Source organism: Hippopotamus amphibius, chromosome 8 (assembly GCF_030028045.1).
Source record: "Hippopotamus amphibius kiboko isolate mHipAmp2 chromosome 8, mHipAmp2.hap2, whole genome shotgun sequence".
NCBI classification, from domain to species: Eukaryota; Metazoa; Chordata; class Mammalia; order Artiodactyla; family Hippopotamidae; genus Hippopotamus; species Hippopotamus amphibius.
Window position 1 is genome coordinate 32,234,115 of NC_080193.1, and position 20,942 is coordinate 32,255,056.

A 20,942-nucleotide genomic window follows, 5' to 3' on the forward strand; every position below is an offset into this window, starting at 1 on the left:
AGATGGACATTAGCCAAGGCTTCAGCAGGCATCTGAGGTTTGACAGTTCTGGACACATGCAAACGGGACTGCCGTCAGTGTGACCTGGGGCCTGTCTTTTCTCTTGCAGGTGCTGTGTGCAGTGGCTGAAAGTCACGGGCTTATTTGTCTTTGTGGTGCTGTGCTCTGTGAGTACCATGGAACCCTGAGCTCTGCTGTCTGCTCAGCAGAGCCCCCGGCTGCATCGGGCTGGGTAGCAGGGCACCTGAGCTGTGGCTCACACATTTCTTTGGAGGAGATGCTGAGGGTGTGTGGGATGGCAGCCTAGGGGTGGCTAGGGAGGCCTACCCTTAGCAGTGCTCCTCTGCTTTTGTCCCCAGTCATACGATGGAAGCCTTGAGGACCTGGCTTTGCTCTGTAGAAGGCAGTTAGCTTGCCCCCAGGGTCTCAATTCCCACCTTAAGTGGCTTGCCAAATTCTCTTTTCAACCGGATGCAGTAAACAGTCTTTATTTGTGTTGGGCCATGTCTAGCAATCATGGGTGCCCCAAGAATGTCTCAGTGCCCCTCTGGGATGGCGCCCAGCTGAACCACCCTTTTTGGGAGAGAGTGAAGTTCCGTGTTTGTCCCTTCCCTGGAGGCTGCTGTGACTTTACTGGCCCATACATCCCCAGGGAGAGCTGCAGAGCCAGGGCGCTGCAGGTGACATGAGTGTTCCCTCTGACCTGAGGGGTCACGTGTTTCACTGATAGCATTTGTGTGGTTTGTGCCCTGATGTGGCCCTAGCCAAGATCACATCGTAGGCAATCAAAATATATTTGCTGAAAGAGTGAGCGTGCGGCCCCCCACCTGTGTGTGTGCACATGGGTGTGAGGTACCAAGTGCCTGGCTGTGTGTGTGTGTGTGCGTGTGTGCATGTGCCTCTGTGGGACACGTGGGTCTTCTGTGGTCTGTGACCATTTTGAGGTTGTGTGTGTGTGCATAGGTGAGTTTGTGTGGGCCATTTCTGGGAGACTCCCAGCCGGTGGTTGGAATGTGCTGCTGTGACAGGGTATGAGACTGTGAGCAAGGAAGGGGTGGGTGAGTGGAGTTTCTCTACCTGTGCCCCATGGACCGCAGAACTGGTGTGGCTGTGGCTCTTCTGCACAGGCAGCCTGTGGTGACAGCCATGCTGGCTGTGACCCTGTATAGCTGTGAACACATGTCTTCATTATCTTTGTGTGTGGGCATGGGGACTGGGGCTCTGTGTGTATGCAGGATTGCACGTGGACAAGTCTCCTCTTCTCAGTGTGACACATGGAGAACAGTCTTGCATCTTGGACAGCAGGGGTGTATAAGTCAATACTGGCTGACTTGAATCGAGTACAGGCAATTCTTTAATAAACCACAGGGAGGAGAGCAGTGGCCTAGAGAAAGGAAATCTAAGCATAAGAAAAAAACAATCATATTGAACTCTGAAAACTTCATGAGTTTACTTTTTTGGCTACCAATTTGCCTCTCTACTTCTATTCACACAACTGTGTGGTTCTGAAGGCCCAGCTGCTTAGCACAGCCTGGTGGGTGGGTGTACTGTGGTATCCAAGGAGGAGGTATGTGTGGGCCAAGTCTCCCGTGACCCCTGAGAGCTGACCTGAGCTCTGTGTCTAGTCTTCAGCTGTCTTCTGGTGATTGAGATTTTGGTGATTTGTGGACACAGTCCAAAATAGAATTTGAGGAATTTGTTTTGAACTTCTGTAATCTGTTAACTCATCATCACTTTAATTTACTTTTTGATAGTGTATAAGATACTCTGCAGATTCCACAAGTGTGTGCTCCCACCGTCACAGGGGTTGTATTCCCAGCTCTCCAGTATGGGAAAACTACGTTTACTCTCCTCGGACAATTTAATTTTATGACTGGGTATTTAATACTTAAAATTGGCAAATATCAATAATCAAGGCCCATCGTAGCAGAAAATAGTATAATGGATCAGAATTTTATCTTTTAGTATCTCAGAAAAACTATTTAGAGTAAGCTGGTGAATTCTGGGTACATCAAACGGCACCATTATCACACCCCTATTTTCAGCTCTTACCAAAGTCCCTTAAATCCTATTGCTCTCACACGACAAGTCTATCATTAAATGTTTTTGATTGTTACAGATTTTATTTAGCCTGTATCCAGATCAAGGAACATTCTGGCAGTTGCTGGCTGTGTCACCGCTGGAAAGCTACTGTATCCAAACCTGTACTGAGACGGACAGTCGCCCATGGTTGAGTCACAAAGTGAAGACACCTGAGAACTATTATGACTATTGCCCAAGGTCGCAGCATAAGTGATTACTGTTCCTCCCCATGTGTGCTTCGTTCCTCCAGGATGTTTGGTGAAAGATGAGGTTTCAGAACTGAAGGGGAGGGGGCATTAGTGAGACTGCGATGGGGGGGTGGTGGTGAGGTTCCCCATGGAAGGGTGACAGCAGCCAAACTGTGCGTTTTGGTTAAGGCCTAGCTTCCTGTGGCTCTGGGATACTCTGTTCTGTCCCCCCCACACCCCCTCCCTCTTGTGTCTTGGCTTGGAGGGTGGTTCCTCTTGACCCGTCTTTAAGTTCATTGGTTCTTTCCTTGACTGTGTCATCAGAGTTTGATGACTGCTTAGTTTCTTATACTCTGGGCTCTGTTTTTGCAGGCCTCAGCTGCCAGACAGAATACCACAGCCTGGGTGGCTTAAACAACAGACATTAATTTCTCACAGTCCCGGAGGCTGGACATCCAAGGTCAGGGTGGGCTGATTTGATTTCTAGTGAGGGCTCTCTTTCTGGCTTGCAGATGGCCACCTTCCTGCCGTGTCCTCACAGGGCCTTTCCTGTGTGTGTGTGTTTGTGTGTGTGTGTAGAGAGAGTGAGAGCTCTCTGGTGTCTCTTCTTACAAGGACACTGATCCTATGAGATCAGGGTCTCACCTTATTTAAATGTTTACTTTAACCACAGTTACTACTTTAGAGGCCCCATCTCCAAGTACAGCCACACTGGCGGTCAGGGCTTCAACATATGAATAGAGGGGACATGGACCTTCAGTCTGAGATAAAGTTTTAAGCTTGGAGATGAGTACACCTTAATTTTTCTGGGCCTTAGTTTTGGGACAGGGAGAGTTGTGTAAATCTAGTAAGAGGTTGATTGTGTTGTAGTTTGTAGTTGTCATGGTAACCTTTATGCCCCAGACACTTGGAATTTCTTGGCCCCTTTCCATCTGTCTGCCAGGCCCTGCACTGTTCCTACCCCTCCCTTAGAGGCAGAGCTACTCTCCCGCTCTTACCTGCCCCCAGCTGCTGGGGTTCTACTGCACCCTCAGGCTACCAGATTTAATGTGCTTCCCCAGCAAACTAAGGCTTTCTCAGGGGTCTCCCCATTCTACCCATCTTCCTCGTGAGTGCCTGCTGGGGTTCATGGAGGAAAAGCCTATAAGGTGTTAACACCCCTATTTTGTGGGTCACCAGGCCAACATCAAGGCCTAGTCGAGAAGAGGGCTCAGAGGAGCCTGACTCACGTTTGGTGAAGGAGGAGGTCCTGGCCAGTGCAGCTGAGCCCGGCATTCAGTAAACTCGAAAGCAAACTGAAGGGTAAGCCTGAAAGGACTCTACAGTTTAGGTGGATCTCACAGACGTGTTCCGTGCTCCACAGCAGCACATTACCTGCTGCTCGGAAGCGCTTGGCTCGTGTATCTTTCTCCCCACCATGCGTGGGCCTCCAGGACATGGGCCTCTATGCTGGGACAACCAGGGTGGAGTAGGTGGTCACGTTTATCAGAACAGCATGGAGACTGTGAGCCTGGAACTCTGAGACAAGTGCCCAGGGGCTCCCAGCGGGGGCGGGTCAAGTCAGGCTCGAAAGACGGCTTAGATTTGATGGGAAAGGCAGGAGGACCGTGGTTGGATACAGCCAGAGGAAGAAGGTGATTCCTCTGAATTCTCTATTCCACGACCTGATCTGGCTGGGACTCTGGTGTGTGTTCAAAAGACTTCAAGGATGATGCTGTAAAGAAATATTTATTAGTTAGACAAATATTTGTTGGGAACATGAAATGTGGTGAGAACTATATTAGTCTCCAGAGAAGTAGAGAAATGAATAAGATGCAGTTTCTTCCTTTGAGGAGCTAGACAGGTTGGAGAGAAAAATCTAAAACAAACTGCAGTATGTTGTGAGCCAGCACTTAGAGTAAGCCTGACCTATGGAGGACGCAGGAAGGAGTGAGGATTCACTCAAGCTGTGGATGACAAGGGAGGATTTAAGGAGAGGAGGGTATCTCAGAAGGTAGTGGGGTTCTCCAGATTCAGGAGAGGCATCTGAGGCAAAGGCAGGGGACTGCACACGTGTTAGCAGCACAGCAGACTGTTCTGCATGGCTGGAAGGCAAGGATAAAAGCTGCCTGCAGGGGTGGGCTTGACCATAGGCTCCAGTTTGCTGGGATCCACAAGTCACTGCTGACACCAGGATGTCGCAGTGGGCTTTGACTCCCAGGCACATGATGGGGGTTTGGAAGGATGGAGGGAAGGGAGGGCAGAAGTACATGTGGTCCCGTGTCCCTTGGATTTTGTGTGCACTCCACTTAGGAGGTGGTTAGTCATGGTGAGCTTTAATCTTGGGCATGAGACCCCCGAAAACAAAGGCCTTCTTCTGCTCTATGTGCTCTTGGTTCACAATAGATGCTCCATAAATATTCACTAAATTATTCGAGAGAGAAGCCACTGCTCTTCCGATGTTAGCCTCCAAGGGTGCTGTTCCATCTCCTGGGTTTCTGCAAGGTCTTGAGAGTGTATTCTGTGCTGAAATATCTTTCTCCACCCCATGCATATCCTGTGTCTGCCCTGGGGAAAGACCAAGAAAGGAATGATTTTGGTGTGGCAGAAGCATCAACATCTCTTCAGGCCTATTGTTAGTGCATCCTGCCTCGTATGTGACGTCTGTTTGCCTTTTGTCCTTTTTGGAACCCATGTAGCAGCATAGGCGTGTGGCGATGCTTTCTCTCCAAGTGCTGGGGTGGCTGCCCACTCTCGGCTCTCATAGACACAACAGTGGTGATAAAACACTTCTTTACCAGGATGTTTTTGTACTCTTTTTTTTAAAAGCCAGTGCATCTTGTTGGAGGAATTAGACAATGAAAAAGGGTTAACTATTCACTGGCACTCCCCAACACTCAGTACAAATCCTGTAGACACTCTGGCAACAGTGAACATCTCCCTTCTCCCAAGTCAGCTCCATAAACCACTTGTTTCTTTTAGGGTTTTAAGGAAGAGCAAAGGAATTGGCTCCTGAATCCTCCTGCAACCAGTGAGCTGCTGCTAAGACTTTTGTGACCTCATACAAAGCAGGGATCATTTTGAGATTCATTTTCCCGCCTACAGCAGCTTTCTCTGGAGCAAAATGGAGCAAAATGACTGAGCTAGCTGCGATTTAGAATCCGTTGTATGTTCCCCAGACCTCACAGCAGAGGTGAGAGGAAGCCTGAGCAGCACAAATGCCTGCATCTGGGCAGCACACCAGTGCAGGATGTAGGCGAAGGGGCCAGGCTGTGGTGGGGACGTAAGTGCCATGGGAGGTACATTTTGAGGGAAAGGAGCCTCTTTTCCCTGTAATTCTTCCCTGATCAAGAACCCTTCACGAGATTTGAAGGGATTTCCCTCCTCTCACTGCAGTGGAAGCCATGCTTTGGCTGATTTTGGATTTCTTGCTCAATTCTCCTTGTTATTTCTCCCTGGGCACCTGAGAATTTGGGAATGGCTGTGGATTATTCATTCATCTGGTCACTCATGCAGCCGTCCTGTCTACTGCTCACCATGAGTCTAGGAACTGGGGCAGGTGTTTTATGCTGGCTGCAAAGAGTGGAAGCAGAGATGATAGTAGGATGGGAGACGTCACCTAGATGTTAAACCAGAGCATTCAAAACACAATTCAACAAAGCAAAACCAACTCCGCATGTCAGGGTGAGGGACTGAAGAGGTAGGAGCAGTCATGGCAGCAGCACAGGTAGAAGGGGTGGCCTGAATATGCACCTTGTGCACCTTCCAAGATAGGTGTTCCCTGGGAGGGTGGGAGCGGGGCACTTCAGCCCTCTCCTCCTCCTTTGTTGTTCACCTTGACGATCCTCCAGCTGCGAACCTCAGCAGCCATGCAGACTCCATGCTGCTCCGGGTGGACCTGTCCGGGGCCCTGGTGGCCAGTGGCCCAAGTCATCTCGGGAGTGAAGAGCACGTGGTGGTGGAGGTGACCGAGGCGTATGCTGCAGGCTCCAGGCGGCGGCGGCCACAGCAGGTGACACTTATGAGTTATTTGAAAGGAAATGGAAAAAACCATTTCATCTCTTTATAAATTGAATTTCCTCTCGAATGGATTTGATGGGAGCTGGAAGGCAATGACACCATTATTAGGCAAGCCTTTATCTTTTGCTTTGTCTTTGAAATTCTCTTTTCTCTAAGACAGGTATAAAACTCTCACCATTTCAGCAAAGTCAGGCTTTTGAAGTTTTTTTTTTTTTTAATTTAGAGTGATTTTACTGGGCAATTCAGGGAAACATTATATATTTGAAAGTGCCGTTAAACCTGAGCCTTACCTCATGGTACAGAAGATACTCCAACACCACGGTTCTCTTGGGTTTGTGGACACTTGGCTAAGACAGGTGTCTGGTTTTCCTGAGCTTCTGCTTCTGTAGCAGTAGGACCTTGTGCTCGGTGTCTAAGCCAGAGCCCTCAGTTCACACCCTGCGAAGGCTGGGAGAGCCCTGTTGTCACCATGTACCAGAGCACAGACAAGACCGAGCCCTTCTCTGTGCATCCTGACTTGTCCCCCACGTCTTGGCCTCAGTGACTCCCCTGGACTATCATGATGACTTCCATATGGAGTCATAGCCCTAGTTCATGGCTTTTGCCTATTATAACTAACAGAAGGAAGCCCTGCTGGTACGCAAGGCTGTGTCATCCAAAATGGAGTATCCATTGGAGTAATGGTGGGTTACTGCACCCATCACATGTTTCTACCATGCAAAGCAGTGTCCCCAGGGCCAAGGTCTCGTTATGAAGATGCCTGAGGTTTCACGGGCAGTGGCAGGTGCGGCACTGATGGGCTAAACCAGCTGCTCTGGCTGTGATCTTAGGACATGTACTCAGCTCCCCTGTGTGCAGCGCACGTCTCACTGGCGAGGGCTTCTCAGGAAAGACGAGGTGGGCACGTTTAATCTGCTGTTGGCTCATTTTGTGACCTTGCGTGGAGGAGGACATGGCCTTCTGCAGCCTGCTAACGCAGCTGCCTGCCCTTAGGTCTGTGTGGAGCTTCCTTGTTCCAGAAACACAACACAGTAGATCTTTACTGAAGGATGATTGTTTTTTCTGATACACTCTTTCCAAACACAGAAATGTTTAAGAGAACTTTGATCTCTCACTCACGCTTTGACCAATTTCATGATTCCTATTTTCAATTTTCCTTATGATTTGTGGCCAGCAAGACTCCTGTTCTCCCATTGACAGTTCCCTGGCAACCACAGCCAGGGCCCCCACCTCTGCCCAGCCAGCACCTCCATCCCTGCACGCATCTGGCCCCTCTCAGCTGGCTTCTCCACTCCCCTGCTCCTGATGAGAACGTGCAGGCACGCTGGCCTGCAGCCAAGGGAGCTCATTCTCGGTCCCTCCCTCCCACAGGCTCCTGTGACCTGGGTGCGGAGAGTTTCCTGCCTTCAGTTTGCAAACAAGAAGCAGTTCTAAGCAACCCTTTCTCGTCACTTGCCTTAGCAGGTTCGGAAGACTCCAAGTCTCCAGTAACGTGCAGTGATTTCTTTTTCTCTTAATAAATTGTATTTACTTCTATATCTTTATGCCTTAGTGTATGAATTCTGTATTTGTACTTCTGTATTCTTTTTCTTAAACACAGGCCTCCACATTGTGGACGTTTCCAGCTGCACCCCGCCTGGCTGTCTCTCATGTCTCCGTGTGAAAGGCCTCATGCTCCTCTCTGTCTCCTTTTCTTATTCTAAACAAGCACCTACATTGAACAGCGCTGGACCCCAGGTGACGGCCCGGGTTCAAAGCCTGACCAGGATCTCATGCTTCGACTTTTACAGGTCACTCATAACTGGACGGTATTTTTAAATCCAAGCAGAAGTGAGCGCACAGTGGTGAGCAGGACCTTTGAGGTTCTGAGCAGGTGAGTCTCAGTGACTGAGGTCTCGGAAAAGCTTCTCTGGGACATGCTTACCTAGACACGTGTGACCCTTGGGACTCCAGTTGTGAATAGCCTGGCCAGCTGTGGACTTGGACGAGATGCTCCTCTTGTGTAGACAGTGAACATCGGGCTGTGCCCGGACATCAAAACCAAGTGTGTCAGCAAGTCAGAGGACTGATTGCAGGGCCCATTTTGAAGCAAAAGGTGTTTTATAGCTGATGCTTTAAGTTCATAATATCATGGAGCTATGCAATGGGGAATTCTAGGAAATTTTAGAGTTCTTTCTGTCTTTAATGCCACTCCAAATTAAGTCTGTACTCTGGGTTACTGTATGAGTTTGCTAGGCCTGCTGTAACAAATACCACAGATGGGTAGCTTAAACAGTAGAAATGTATTTCCTCACGTTGTCAGCAGGGTGTGTCTGTCCTGAGGCCCCGCGCCCTGGTGTGTAGATGCCATCTTCTCCCTGTGTCCTCACCTGGTCGTCCCTCTGTGCATGCCTGTGCCCCAAACTCCTTTTCTTATAAGGACACCAGTCATATTGGTGTCATTATTTTTGACTTATCACCTTTGTAAAGACCTTATCTCCAAATACAGTCACATTCTGAAGTGGGGTTAGGATGTCCCCATATGAATTTTTTTTTTTTAAGGGGACTTTAGCTTCTTTTTTTTTGGCTGAGTTGGATCTTTGTTGCTGCGTGCCAGCTTTCTCCAGTTGCAATGAGCGGGGGCTACTCTTCGTTGTAGTGCACGGACTTCTCACTGCAGTGGCTTCTCTTGTTGTGGTGCATGGGCTCAGTGGTTGTGGCTCGCAGGCTCTAGAGTGCAGGCTCAGTAGTTGTGGTGCATGGGCTTAGTTGCTCCGCAGCATGTGGGAATCTTCCCGGCCCAGGGATTGAACTCATGTGCCCCGCATTGGGAGGTGGATTCTTAACCACTGTGCCACCAGGGAAGTCCCCACATGAATTTTGAGGGGACACAATTCAGCTCAGAACAGTTACTGGAAGTTTAGAAGTGCTTTGGTCTCACCATGCTGTCAATGACCTGCATACTTCTTGTTTCTGGTGCTTTCCCACCACTCGTGACAGACAACCTGTCTGCCTGTTCTCAGGTTGCACATGGTCCCTTTCCAAATCTCTCACATGTGAGAATAATTGGCTTTGCTACTTGCTAGCAGGTAAAGCAGTCAGGTGTGTGGTGAGGAGGACGAGGGAAAATTAAATGGCTGGAACCACTGTGAACATTCCTGCTCACTGCTCCGGTTCACTGTTGATGTAGTGACTGTGGTGAGGAAGTGGCGACAGGGCTGGGGAGCGACGTCAGAGGGCCTGGCCGTGGGAGGCTGTGCATGTATCTCACACAGCTCACCTGTGCTCGGGGCTCCTCATGCACCAGGTCAGGCAGGTGTGAGTCACTCTGAGATCAGTGCAGGCTCTGATTATGGCCATGGGTGGCTGGTGTTGGGAAGGACACTGAGGGGGCAAGCACTAATGGCTGATGTCGGCCTGTTTCCCTGCCCAGTGGTAAGGTCTTTTCTTCGTTCTGCAGAGAGCCTGTTTCCATCAGCATCCGAGCCTCCCTCCAGCAGACTCAGCTCGTTCCTCTTTTGATGGCTCACCAGTACCTCCGTGCAAGCGTGGAAGCACAAGTGACCATGGCTGCGGTCATCCTCGCTGGGGTCTATGTGCTGATCATATTTGAGGTAACTTGCGTGCCTGCTCTCCTGGGTTTATCTGTGCCCACATATAAGTGGATTTTAATATGTTGAGTGCTAGGGATGGGCTCAGTCTTGCATCTTAATCAAATTGAAATCGTGTCTTTCCTAAAAAGTAACATTTTCTCTCATTCTAGGTAGAAAATTACTCTGTACTGGAAAGTTTGCTGAATCTTGGCAATTAACGTATACAGATGGGTTTTGCTAGGCACCAGCAAAAACTTACTGAGAAAACTGAATACGCACGTGATTTTCTCACCCTCACTTTGCTGCTCACACAAAGTGTGATCCTGAGGGGACAGGTGTTGAGCCTCCCTGAGGCTCAGGGTCTTCTTCTGTAAGACAGGCATGTTAAAATGTCCTCTACCTGCTTCATAGGATTGTGTGCACGATGGGGACCTGGTAGACCTTGGGTTATGTGTGGGAAAGGATTATTATCTGTTATGTTTATCAACTTAGCTAATGGGCCTTTTCATAAGTGATCTGATGGTCTATAAGTTCAGTGTTTCTGGGAAACTTTAAGTGTGGCTGTACCTTCAATAGCATGAAACAAAGCACAGATGCTGCCTGGGCTGGGCAGGTCCATTGTTGGTTTAATTGTGAAACCAGATTTACAGCAAAATGTTGGCAGGAAAGTTGGCTCCAGGGGGTGAGCCTGGAGGGTCAAGAGAGGATGTAACTGTGAAGGGTTGTTTCTTCTCGAGGAATGAGAAGTACCCTGGAGTGTCATGGAGGTGGCCTGAGGGAGGAGTGGCCAGGAGTGTTCCCGAAGTTCCCTTTGGCCGTCTGGGCTGCCTGTGAGGAATGCTGGCTCCAGCAAGTTGAGCCCCTAGTTGTCCAATAAGGTCCACTTATCGGTTTAGTTGCTTTGTCTCTTATGTCTCTTTTATTCTGGGGTAGCTCTATTCTCTCTATTCTTTTTTTATTTTCTTTTCAATCAATATTATCATTGTTTCAGGGTTCCTATGGCCACACACACACTCTGTGATCAGGCAGAGTCTGGAGAAGTCCAGGAGCAGGTTTCTGAGCAGTTTCCTTCCCGAGGGGCCACAGAGAACACACTCCTTCTTCCAGGGTAGTGTTTCTGCCAAGGGCAGGCTGCTTGAGTCTCAGAGCCCAATGTTTTTGTCGGGGGCTTGTCACACAGGCACCCTCAGCCCAGCAAAGTCCCAGGCTCCCAGAAGGAAGGCAGATGTTCACCGTAAGTCACATTTTTATACTAGCAGTCTAAGCCTACTGGTACAGCAGAAAGCAGTGCTGCAGGCCCACAGAGCAAACTTATCAGCTGGTGACACAGGGGACATCTCAAAAGCCAAGTACCCAGATGTCAGCCAAGGCCAACCCTGGAGCAGACACTTCCAAAGGCCCTTCCAATGATGGCTGCCTCAGGCCTGCCAGGTGTTTATGCACCACCATCTTTGAAAAATTCTATTCTGTCGTCCTGTAGAACATCCCGCAGCCTTGATTGCTACTCTGTTCCCTCTGTTTCCTACAATTTAGACCTGAAGACTTCAGGTGAAATTGTGGGGCCCGTGAACTCCACAGCTGGCTGGGAGTTTGACTTGGTCAAGGAGAAAGAACGTGGTGCCTGGGTGTCCTCCTCCCAGGGGCGCTGAGACGGCCCAGTGAGTCTAGGTGGTAGCATCCTGGCCTGTTTGTTGTCACATTCCCTGCTGCTACCTTTGCTCCTAATGGCTTTAATATCCACCAGGGACCATTGCCTGACTCAGTGGTTTCATTAGCATTTACAATGAACTTTCTGTCATTCCATCTGCATTGTAAATGACTCATTCTGTATTGAAGAACTTTCTCCCACCCAATTTCGTTATTGTGAAACACACTTCATGCCCCAGACACAAGATTAACTTTCATTAATTATTGATTTTTATAGTAGCGAGTTGTTGGCTTAGCAACGTACAGTGGTATCCACTGTTATTTTGTGTCTCTCAGATTTTTCTGAATATCATTTTTAACTTATGGATTTAACAGACTCAATGTGCTTTAATCAGTCACAGTCACTAGTAATTAAAAAAATACAGCCCCATGCCAATTTATTTTTTAAAACACTTCTCTGTTATTCTAGGCTTTGTTCATCTTTTTTTGTATAATTGTACAGCCTTTGAAAATTACATAATTTGTAAATTTTATTACTTTCATAATTTAATGGCAGTTATTAATAGCTACTTAGAAAAAAACCCTGTCCCTCCCTGCTAACAGCCATCCTGAGGTAATTAAGGCCCTGGAAAGAGGTCAATTCAACATGGCTTCTACCCTGGCAGAAACAAAAAGTGGTTAGGTGAGAAGAGACCAGGCACTTTGATTCTTTGATTTTGGCTTATTGAGGGAACGCTTGGACGCCCTATCAGTCGGTCAGGTGCACTGATGCCTCTCAGGATGAGGCATCAGCCCCTGCTGCTCTGCAGTAGAAGGTGCTGGCTATATCACCTATTCAAAAACCATTTTTCTGTTTTGAAATAATTATAGATTCACAGGAGATTGCAAAGAAATATACAGGGACGTTCCATGCACCCTTCCCCAGCCTCTTTCAGTGTTAGCAGGTTACACAGCTGTGATTCAACATCAAGACCAAGGAACTGGCATGGGTACAAGCCATACCGTTTCTCCAGACTCACTCCCTCTGATAGTCCAGTGAAGCAGCACCCGTCCTTCCCTCCCCATCCCTAAGCCGGGCAACTACTACTTTTTTCTCCTCTATAATTATGTTATTTCACCAATGCTTTATAATGGAATAGGGTAATATGTATCTTTTGAAATTGTTTTTTTCACTCAGCATGATTTCTTGAGGTTCACCCAAATTGTTGCATATATCAATAGTTTGTTGCTTTTTATTACTGAATAACATTTCATGGTATAGATGGAATGGTTTGTTTAAGCATTCCTCCTTTGAAGGGCTAAAAAATTCTTTGTATGTGTGTGCGGTGAGGTATTAAAAGTAAGGCTGCTATGAATATTTTAAAATGTTTTTTAAAAGAATTTTTATGTTTTTTTTAATGTTGAGATTTTAATATTCTTTATACATTCTGGATGTAAGGACTTCATTGAATATGTGGTTTGGAAGTATTTTCTCTCAGTCTAGTTTATGAATTTTCCCTTTTAAAGACTGTGCTTTTGGTGTCAAGTTTAAGACCTCTTTGCTGAGACCTAGATTCCAAAGTTTTTTTTCCTATGTTCTTTCCTAAAATTTTTATTGTATTACTTTTTTTTTATATTTAAGCCCATGATACACTTTGAGTTAGTTTTTAAGGTGTGAAGTATGGGGGGAGATTCATTTTTTAACTTATGGATGTCCAATTGCTCCAGCACCATTTATTGAAAAGGCTATTCCTTTTGAATTGCTTTTGCCCCATTGTTAAAAATTACTTGGGCATATTTGTGTGGATATATTTCTGAGTTCTTTATTCTGTTTCATTGATCTATGTGTCTGTTATTCCACTAGTAAGACACCATCTTGATTACTATTTGATTATCATAAGTCTTGACATTGGGAAGGATGGTTTCACCCACTTCAAGAAAATTGGTTTGGCTATTCTATGGCCTTTCTCTTTCCATATACATTTTAGAATGGCCTTCCAGTACATGAATATGGCATATCTCTCCATTTAGTTAGATCTTTTTTTATTTTTAAAAGTAATTTTTCATCACACAGATCATGTTCATTTTTTGTTAAATTTATAACTTTGTCCTTTCCTTTGGAGCAATTATAAATGGTATTGTCAATGAAAAATCAATAGACAATCAAGTTAAGAAGAAAAAAGAGTTTTATTTGAGCTAAACTGAGGATTATAACCTGAGAGACCAACTCTCAGAAGCTCTGAGAACTGTTCACCTGTTGAAGGCACAGTCATATACATATTTGAGACAGAGAGTCACACATCAAAATGACATGCTGACGTTTTACATGAAGTTCACCAAAGATACATAGCTCAGATAAGCACATACAAAGCGAGCAGCAAGTCCCTATGACCCCCCTATAGAGTTAGGAGAGTTTGCTAGTCTTTTAAGAAGTTATATTGCTAGCATCACAAGAAAGGGAAAAAAAGTGATCTTTACAGTTGAGCAGGCATGCCTGTCTTTGAGGAGCTCTGGTTAATGTGGAATGCAGATGCACTCTGCACATTAGGGAGGGAGGGAGGAGACCCAAAGGAACTGTGTGGGGTGGCGTGGGGGGGGAGGGGGGCATTTTATGTTTAAATTTTCTTGTCCTGACTTAAAATATAAATTTTATTTAATCAATTTCTCCCTTTTAATCATCAGTCTTTCAATAGAAAGTATTAGGTGATCAGATATCTGGTCCCCCAATGCCAGGTGCTCATCTGTCCTGGGTCCATCATGTCCCTTGATGCTAGATCTTAATAGCCTGGGTCTTTCTTTCCTTTTAGGAGTTAGACTAGTAGAATGCTTGGCAGGGACTGAAAGTCAATTCCAGGTTGTCCAATGGGACTTAAGCCACTTTTACCCTGTGATAGACACAATCAATCGTTTCAAGTCATTTAGATGTCATTATTTTAATTGGGGTTTGGATATACCTGAGACGCATAGGAGATTATTACTCTAGAAATGATACAGAACATATCAATATAGCTAACCAACAATAGCAAAGTTATAAGAGAGATTTAAACCACGAATCCCCAGAGTGGAACCGTTTGCATAAGATTTCACCTAGGCTAGGAAGGGGATCTTTAAAGGCAGAAATTTGATTTTTCATGTGAGTCATTAGATTAGCCATATTAGAGGGCTCATCTGGTAGGAAAATACAATATTCAGTTTAGATTATAGCATAAGTTTCCCTTACAAAGTGGTTTTAAATATCAAGACCCATTTGGTTTTACAACATTGCCTTCCCATCATAGAAACTTCAGAATTGAGTAAATTAATCGAATATAGTAAACAAATATAGAAGTATATGCCAACGGGGAAACATTTTATAGGCAATACATTTTATAAAGCAACCCTATTCTTGGGTTAAGAAGTTGAGGGCATCTGTTGTGTTGCTGGGATGAGGGAATTAGGCATGTCTGTTGTGTTGCAATGCTCTTGTAGTCTCTTTGGCCATTTGGCAGTGATGGCTGATAGATTCTGAGTATATCTTTGTTTACATACACTCCTGCACTAGGAACCAAGATTCCTAAAAGCCTTTGTCACCAGCTATCTTGGTATCCTGCTAACATGAATCTCTTAAGTCTGTAATTGGTAGAGAAAGGAGATTCACCTGTCTCTTTGTACATAGACAACGGGTTCATATAACATCCCAGTAAGCGTAAACCTTCTACGCCCCAGCTGTTAGGCATTTCCATGCTTATCCTTGGGAAGGTGCGTCAATTCCAGTACCACACATGAGACAAAACCTGGGGGAGCACAGGCGATCCCTCCCAGAGTGCTCTAATTGATAGCTTCATTGGTCGGAAGTTTTGTTAACATAGTATTAAACCTTGGATCATTTCTCCTCCAGGCTTTCAAAAAGCCATCTATATGGTGTTTGGTATAGGATAGTTGCTGGCACAAGTTACTTATGTTTTTCTCTTGAAAACATTTGTTAACTAAGGGAGGTAGTTGTGGGGGAGGGTCCTAGGGTAAGTTTTGCCAATTGTCTAAGGACAGAAGATTGTGTAAGACAACGATGGACACATTAATATGTAGGAGAATTTGGACTTGAAAGTTTAGGCCAGAGGGAGATCAAATTTAAGTACAGGAATTATGAGGGGCCTATATCAGTCTTAAATTGACTGAGGAATTTGATAACAGATCCAACAATTGGTTAAATTGCCTCTAGTAGCTATACTCTGTGACAATTTTACTAAAAGAATTTTCCTTCTGTCTTAAACACTGTGTCAAAAGTATAGCTGGAGGTAAAACAATAACTTTAAGTTTTGACAGAGAGATAAACATTTGGTAAACAGTACAATTGAACTGGTAGGATGCGTCTTACAGGCCTGCTCTGGACTTTTAGGTTAGCTGTCTGCTACTCTTGTCATTTTTTCTCATCCTAGCTTGGTGATGCTTGTCTTAGTTAGTTGAAGTCAGGTGTTAGAAACAGGGATCAAAGCCCATTTGTGTGGAGGGGCCTTTTTAAAATTCGAGATGAGAATACATGAGTTTATGTCTTTCAGGTTGGTTGTACATGGCTTAGGTAATACTACCTGATAAGGTCCTTTCCTTCGTGGCTGCAAATAATCTTTAATTTGATGCCCTCTCTAATAAACAGATTTTCTGGGTTGTAATCCATGATTCTTAAAGTTTCTGTCTTCTGGGAGCTTGCTGTAAAAGGAGTTAGTTATCAATCTTTAAATTTAAGTGCCTTAATAAGACCCTGACAATAGTGTAGTATATCTCCCTTGAATCACTGTGGGTGAAAGTTTCCAAAAATATTATTTTCAGTCATGAAGAAGGGCCACAGCAGGATCTGAGAGCTTCAACTTCAAAGAAAATGGTGATGACGTTGGTACCAGCAGAGCTAGTGTGTGTGGAGAGGCAGCACAGTTCTGAGAATTCCATGTATTAATGGAACACCCACCACAACCGTCTTTTATAAGTGAGGAAACTGAAGCACAGAGAAAAATCACTTGCCCAAAGTCCGTGAACTGGTGAAGGTGGAGCGAGGGTGGATCCTCGGTGGGCTGCCTTTGGAGCCCGGGCTTCCCACCAGGCTGCATCGTTTCTCAAGGAGCAAGGAAATCTCTGCACCCACAGCAGGGAAGGCAACACCAGGGTGAATGAAACCCCATGCACATGCTGGGGCCGGGCTTTGTGTTTGCACACGTAATGTTACTCAATTCCAAAAAGATACGGTGGGCTGAATAATGACTCCTCCCCTGACCCCACTTCCTGATCTCAGAACTTGTGGATGAGTGACCTTACAAGGCAAAAGGGACTTTGCAGATGTGATTGGAATAAGGACCTGGGGAGATTTTTCTGGATTATTCAGGTGGGCCCAGTTCCCTAAAGTGGAGAAGCTTTCTGTGGTCAGAGGGAGATGCAGCTATGGAATAAGGGTCATAGAGAGGTGATGTGAGGACTTGACCCACTGTTGCTGGCTTAGAGGATGTAAAAGGCAGGCTGGGAAAGGTGAGGAAGGGGACACTTCCATAGAACCCACAGAGCAGCTCAGGACAGTGTTCTTGAGTTTCACCGCTGTGTTGGATTTACGATCTGTAGAATGGTAAGAGGACAAGTCCGTGGTTTTAAGCCACCTGGAAATTAACACAGTAGGCCTGCTTCAGGGAGGTTTTACACTCTTGTTTGACAGGTGGAGAAACTGGGGACTGGAGAAGATGATTGACGTAGGTTCCAGTCTTGGTTGGTGGGAGAGGCAGAGTTGAGCTCAGGTTCATCCATGTGCAGGTGCCCCCCCTCCAAGGGGAGTGGGGGAGCCAGTGGATGCCACGGGGTTGCTGGGCTGCATCAGCTGCTGAGAGGAGGTGCCCTGGCCTGGCCTTCCCAGCATCCTGACCCCAGCACCCCACGCACATGCAGTGAGGTGACAGCTCTCCTTCTGCATACCTGAGGATATCTGAGGTTCAGAGGGGGCTTTCCTCGTCCCCCAGTTTGATGATCCGTCAGAGCCTTGTTTGTAATCAAAAGGTCTGGGTGCCATGAGCTGGAGGGATCAATTGGAGAGACATCTGGGGTACGTGTATGCATTTGTAAGCAACTGTGTATGAGTGAGAGTGTGTGTGTGCAAGTGTTTGAGTGTGTGAGACCATGTGTGTGACTGTGTGCGGGTGTGAGACTGAGTGTGTGAGTGTGTGCCTCAGTGCTCCTTTTGCCTTAATGACCATGACCCAGCTGCTCTGAGGCAGGGGTGGAGGGCCTGGCCATTGACCACACCTGTGGTTTGGGAAGTTGGTTCCCCAGATGAGCGGGTGCTCTCAGGAGCAGGAGCAGACGAGTCCTGACTGCACAGGGAGTTCCCATGGCCGTGTTCTATCAAGTGCGGTCTGTGCCTCTCCTCAGCTGACCTCACCTGGTCAGGGTATGGGGTCATGGCCATGCCCCCTTGGGAGCTGTGTGTGGCTCACCCACATTACGCTGAGATGAGGACTGGCTTGTCTCCTTTCCTCTGTCCCTTGAGACCCCCAGGGTGTGGCCTGGCACCAGCCTTCTCTCCAGTGCTTTGGAACCTGGTCCCACACCAGGGAGAAATGGGAGCCTCAGGGGGCATGTGGCATCAGGGCCCACCTGCAGGGGTTGGGGAGAGTGATGGGAGCTGTGGGATGTCCCTGTCCCAGCCGGGGTTCCTCCTGCTTTTATGATCTAGCAGGGACAAGTCACTTAATAGTACAGTTAACTGTTGTTGTTGTTGAGAATTATTTTATTGCTGACAACATGTGCTTCAAAACAGTCTGTTTTTATATTTTCCAGAATACTTCACCCTTTTATTTCTTTTTGCCATTTTTAGAGCACTGGAGGTCTGGGATGCACACCCTTTTTAAAAATGAGATATAATTGACATGTAACATTGTGTACGTTTAGGGTGTACAATGTGTTGATTTAATACATTTATATATTGCAAATGATTACCACTGTAACTTTAGCTAACACCTCTATCATGTCACGAAAAATTTATCAATTCTTTTATGTGGTGAGAACAATTAAGATCTAGTCTCGGCAGTTTTGAAGTTGATAATACAGTGTTGTTGATTAGAATCACTGTGCTGCGCATTAGATCTTCAAGACTTATTTATCTTCTAGTTGGAAGTTTGTATCCATAAACAACAACTCTTCAATTCCGCACCCCTCAGCCCCTGGTAACCATTTCACTCTCTGTACAAGTTTGTCTTTTTTAGATTCCACATATAAGTGAAATCATGCAGTATTTGTCTTTCTCTGTCTGATTTATTTCACTTGGCAAAATACCGTCCAGGTCTTTCCCAGTTGTTATAAATAGCAGATATGGCTGAATAATATTCCTCTGTGTGTGTGTGTGTGTGTGTGTGTGTGTGTGTGTGTGTGTGTGGCTTGTCTCTATATTTTGGCTATTGTGAATAATGCTTCAGTAAACATGGGAGCACAGATATCTTTTCAAGATCCTGTCTTCATCTCCTTTGGATATATACCCAGAAGTGGAATTGGTGGATCATATGGTAGTTCTGTTGTTTTTAATTTTTTGAGGAAGCTCCATAGTGGCTGCACCAGCTTACATTCCTACCAACAGTGCACAAGTGCTCTGATTTGCCCACATCCTAACTGTCACTTATTATCTCTTATCTTTTTGATCCTGGCCTTTCTAATAGATGTGGCGTATTATGTCTTTGCAGTTTAATTTGCATTTTCCTGATAATTTGCAATGTTGAGCATCTTTTCATGTGCCTGTTGGCCATTTGTATGTCTTCTTTGGAAAAATATTCAGGTCTTCTGCCCATTTTACAATCAGATTGTTTGTATTGTTGTTGTTATTGAAGAACTCCTTTCAATATTTCTTACAGGGTGTGCATAGTGGTGGTGAACTCCCTCAGCTTTTGTTTGAGAAGATCTTTATTTTTCCTTCGTATCTATAGGATAACTTTGCTGGATATTCTTCGTTGGCAATTTTTATCTTTCAACACTTTGAATATGTTATTTCACTCTCTCCTGGCCTGTAGGGTTTATTGAGAGATATTAGGATTCTCTCTTCATTTTTTGTTTTTGACAGTTTTATTATACTGTGTCAGAGAGGAACTTTTTAACACTGAGATTACATGAACTTGCACATCCAAGTTTTTCCCCAGGTTTGGGATGTTCTCAGCTATTACTTCTTTAAATAAACTTTCTTCCCCCTTCTCTCTCTAATCTTCTGGAACCCCAGTTATCCTACATGAACATCTGACAGAGCCCCACAGATCACGAAGGCTTTCTTTGCTCTTTTTCATTCTTTCCTCTTTGGTCTCCTTTGATTCAGTTATTTCATAGTTCCTGTCCTCTAGGCCACTTATTTTATCTTCCATTTAGTCTACTCTGCTCTTGATGCTCTATTGCATTTTCTGTCTCATTCACTGAGTTCTTTATCTCCAGGATTTCTGTTTGGTTCTCTTTTATGATTTCTTTCCACTTGTTAGTTTCCTCATTTTGTTCATGTGTTGTTTTCATGATTTCACTGAATTGTCTTTCTGTCTTTCCTTGTAGGTCATTGAATGTCCTCAATACAGCTATTTATTTTCTTAGACAATTTTTTAAATTTAATTTAATTTAATTTTTTTATTTTTGGGGGGGTACACCAAGTTCAATCATCTGTTTTTATACACATATCCCCGTATTCCCTCCCTCCCTTGACTCCCCCCCCACCCTCCCTCGAGTCCCCCCTACCCTCCCCGTCCCAGTCTTCTAAGGCGTCTTCCATCCTCGAGTTGAACTCCCTTTGTTATACAACAACTTCCCACTGGCAATCTACTTTACAGTTGGTAGTATATATATGTCTGTGCTACTCTCTCGCTTCGTCTCAGCTTCCCCTTCACCCCCCACCCCCTCCCAAACCTCGAGTTCTCCAGTCCATTCTCTGCACCTGTGTCCTTGTTCTTGTCACTGAGTTCATCAGTACCATTTTTAGATTCCGTATATGTGTTAGCATACAATATTTGTCTTTCTCTTTCTGACTTACTTCACTCTGTATGACAGACTCTAGGTCTATCCACCTCATTACATATAGCCCAATCTCATTCCTTTTTTATAGCTGAGTAATATTCCATTGTATATATATGCCACATCTTCTTTATCCATTCATTTGTTGATGGGCATTTAGGTTGCTTCCATGTCCTGGCTATTGTAAATAGTGCTGCAATAAACATTAGGGTACATGTTTCTTTTGGGATTATGGTTTTCTTTGGGTATATGCCCTCTTAGACAATTTTAAAGTTTACACTCCATTTGCAGTTATTACAAAATAGTGGCTATATTCCCCGTGTCGTACAGTACATCCTTTAGCCTATCTTACACTTAACGGTTTGTAGCTCCCACTCCCCCACCCCTATAATGCCCCTCCACCCGCTTCCCACTGGTAACCACTAGTTTGTTCTCTAGATCAGTGCAGCTATTTTGAATTCTTTATCAGCTAGATAGCAAAGTTCTGTGCCTTTGA

At 45.5% G+C, this 20,942-nt stretch overlaps 1 protein-coding gene across 1 annotated transcript in view; it reads left to right on the top strand.

Moving 5' to 3' along the window:
* The window catches only part of OCA2 (OCA2 melanosomal transmembrane protein), a 258,996-nt gene that overhangs the window by 84,248 nt on the left and 153,806 nt on the right, over window positions 1-20,942 (top strand). The window contains exons 5-9 of the mRNA XM_057747088.1: window positions 110-167; window positions 2,120-2,192; window positions 6,101-6,261; window positions 8,060-8,142; window positions 9,709-9,862. Coding sequence (XP_057603071.1) covers window positions 110-167; window positions 2,120-2,192; window positions 6,101-6,261; window positions 8,060-8,142; window positions 9,709-9,862 — 529 coding nt within the window. The remainder of the gene's footprint in view (window positions 1-109; window positions 168-2,119; window positions 2,193-6,100; window positions 6,262-8,059; window positions 8,143-9,708; window positions 9,863-20,942) is intronic.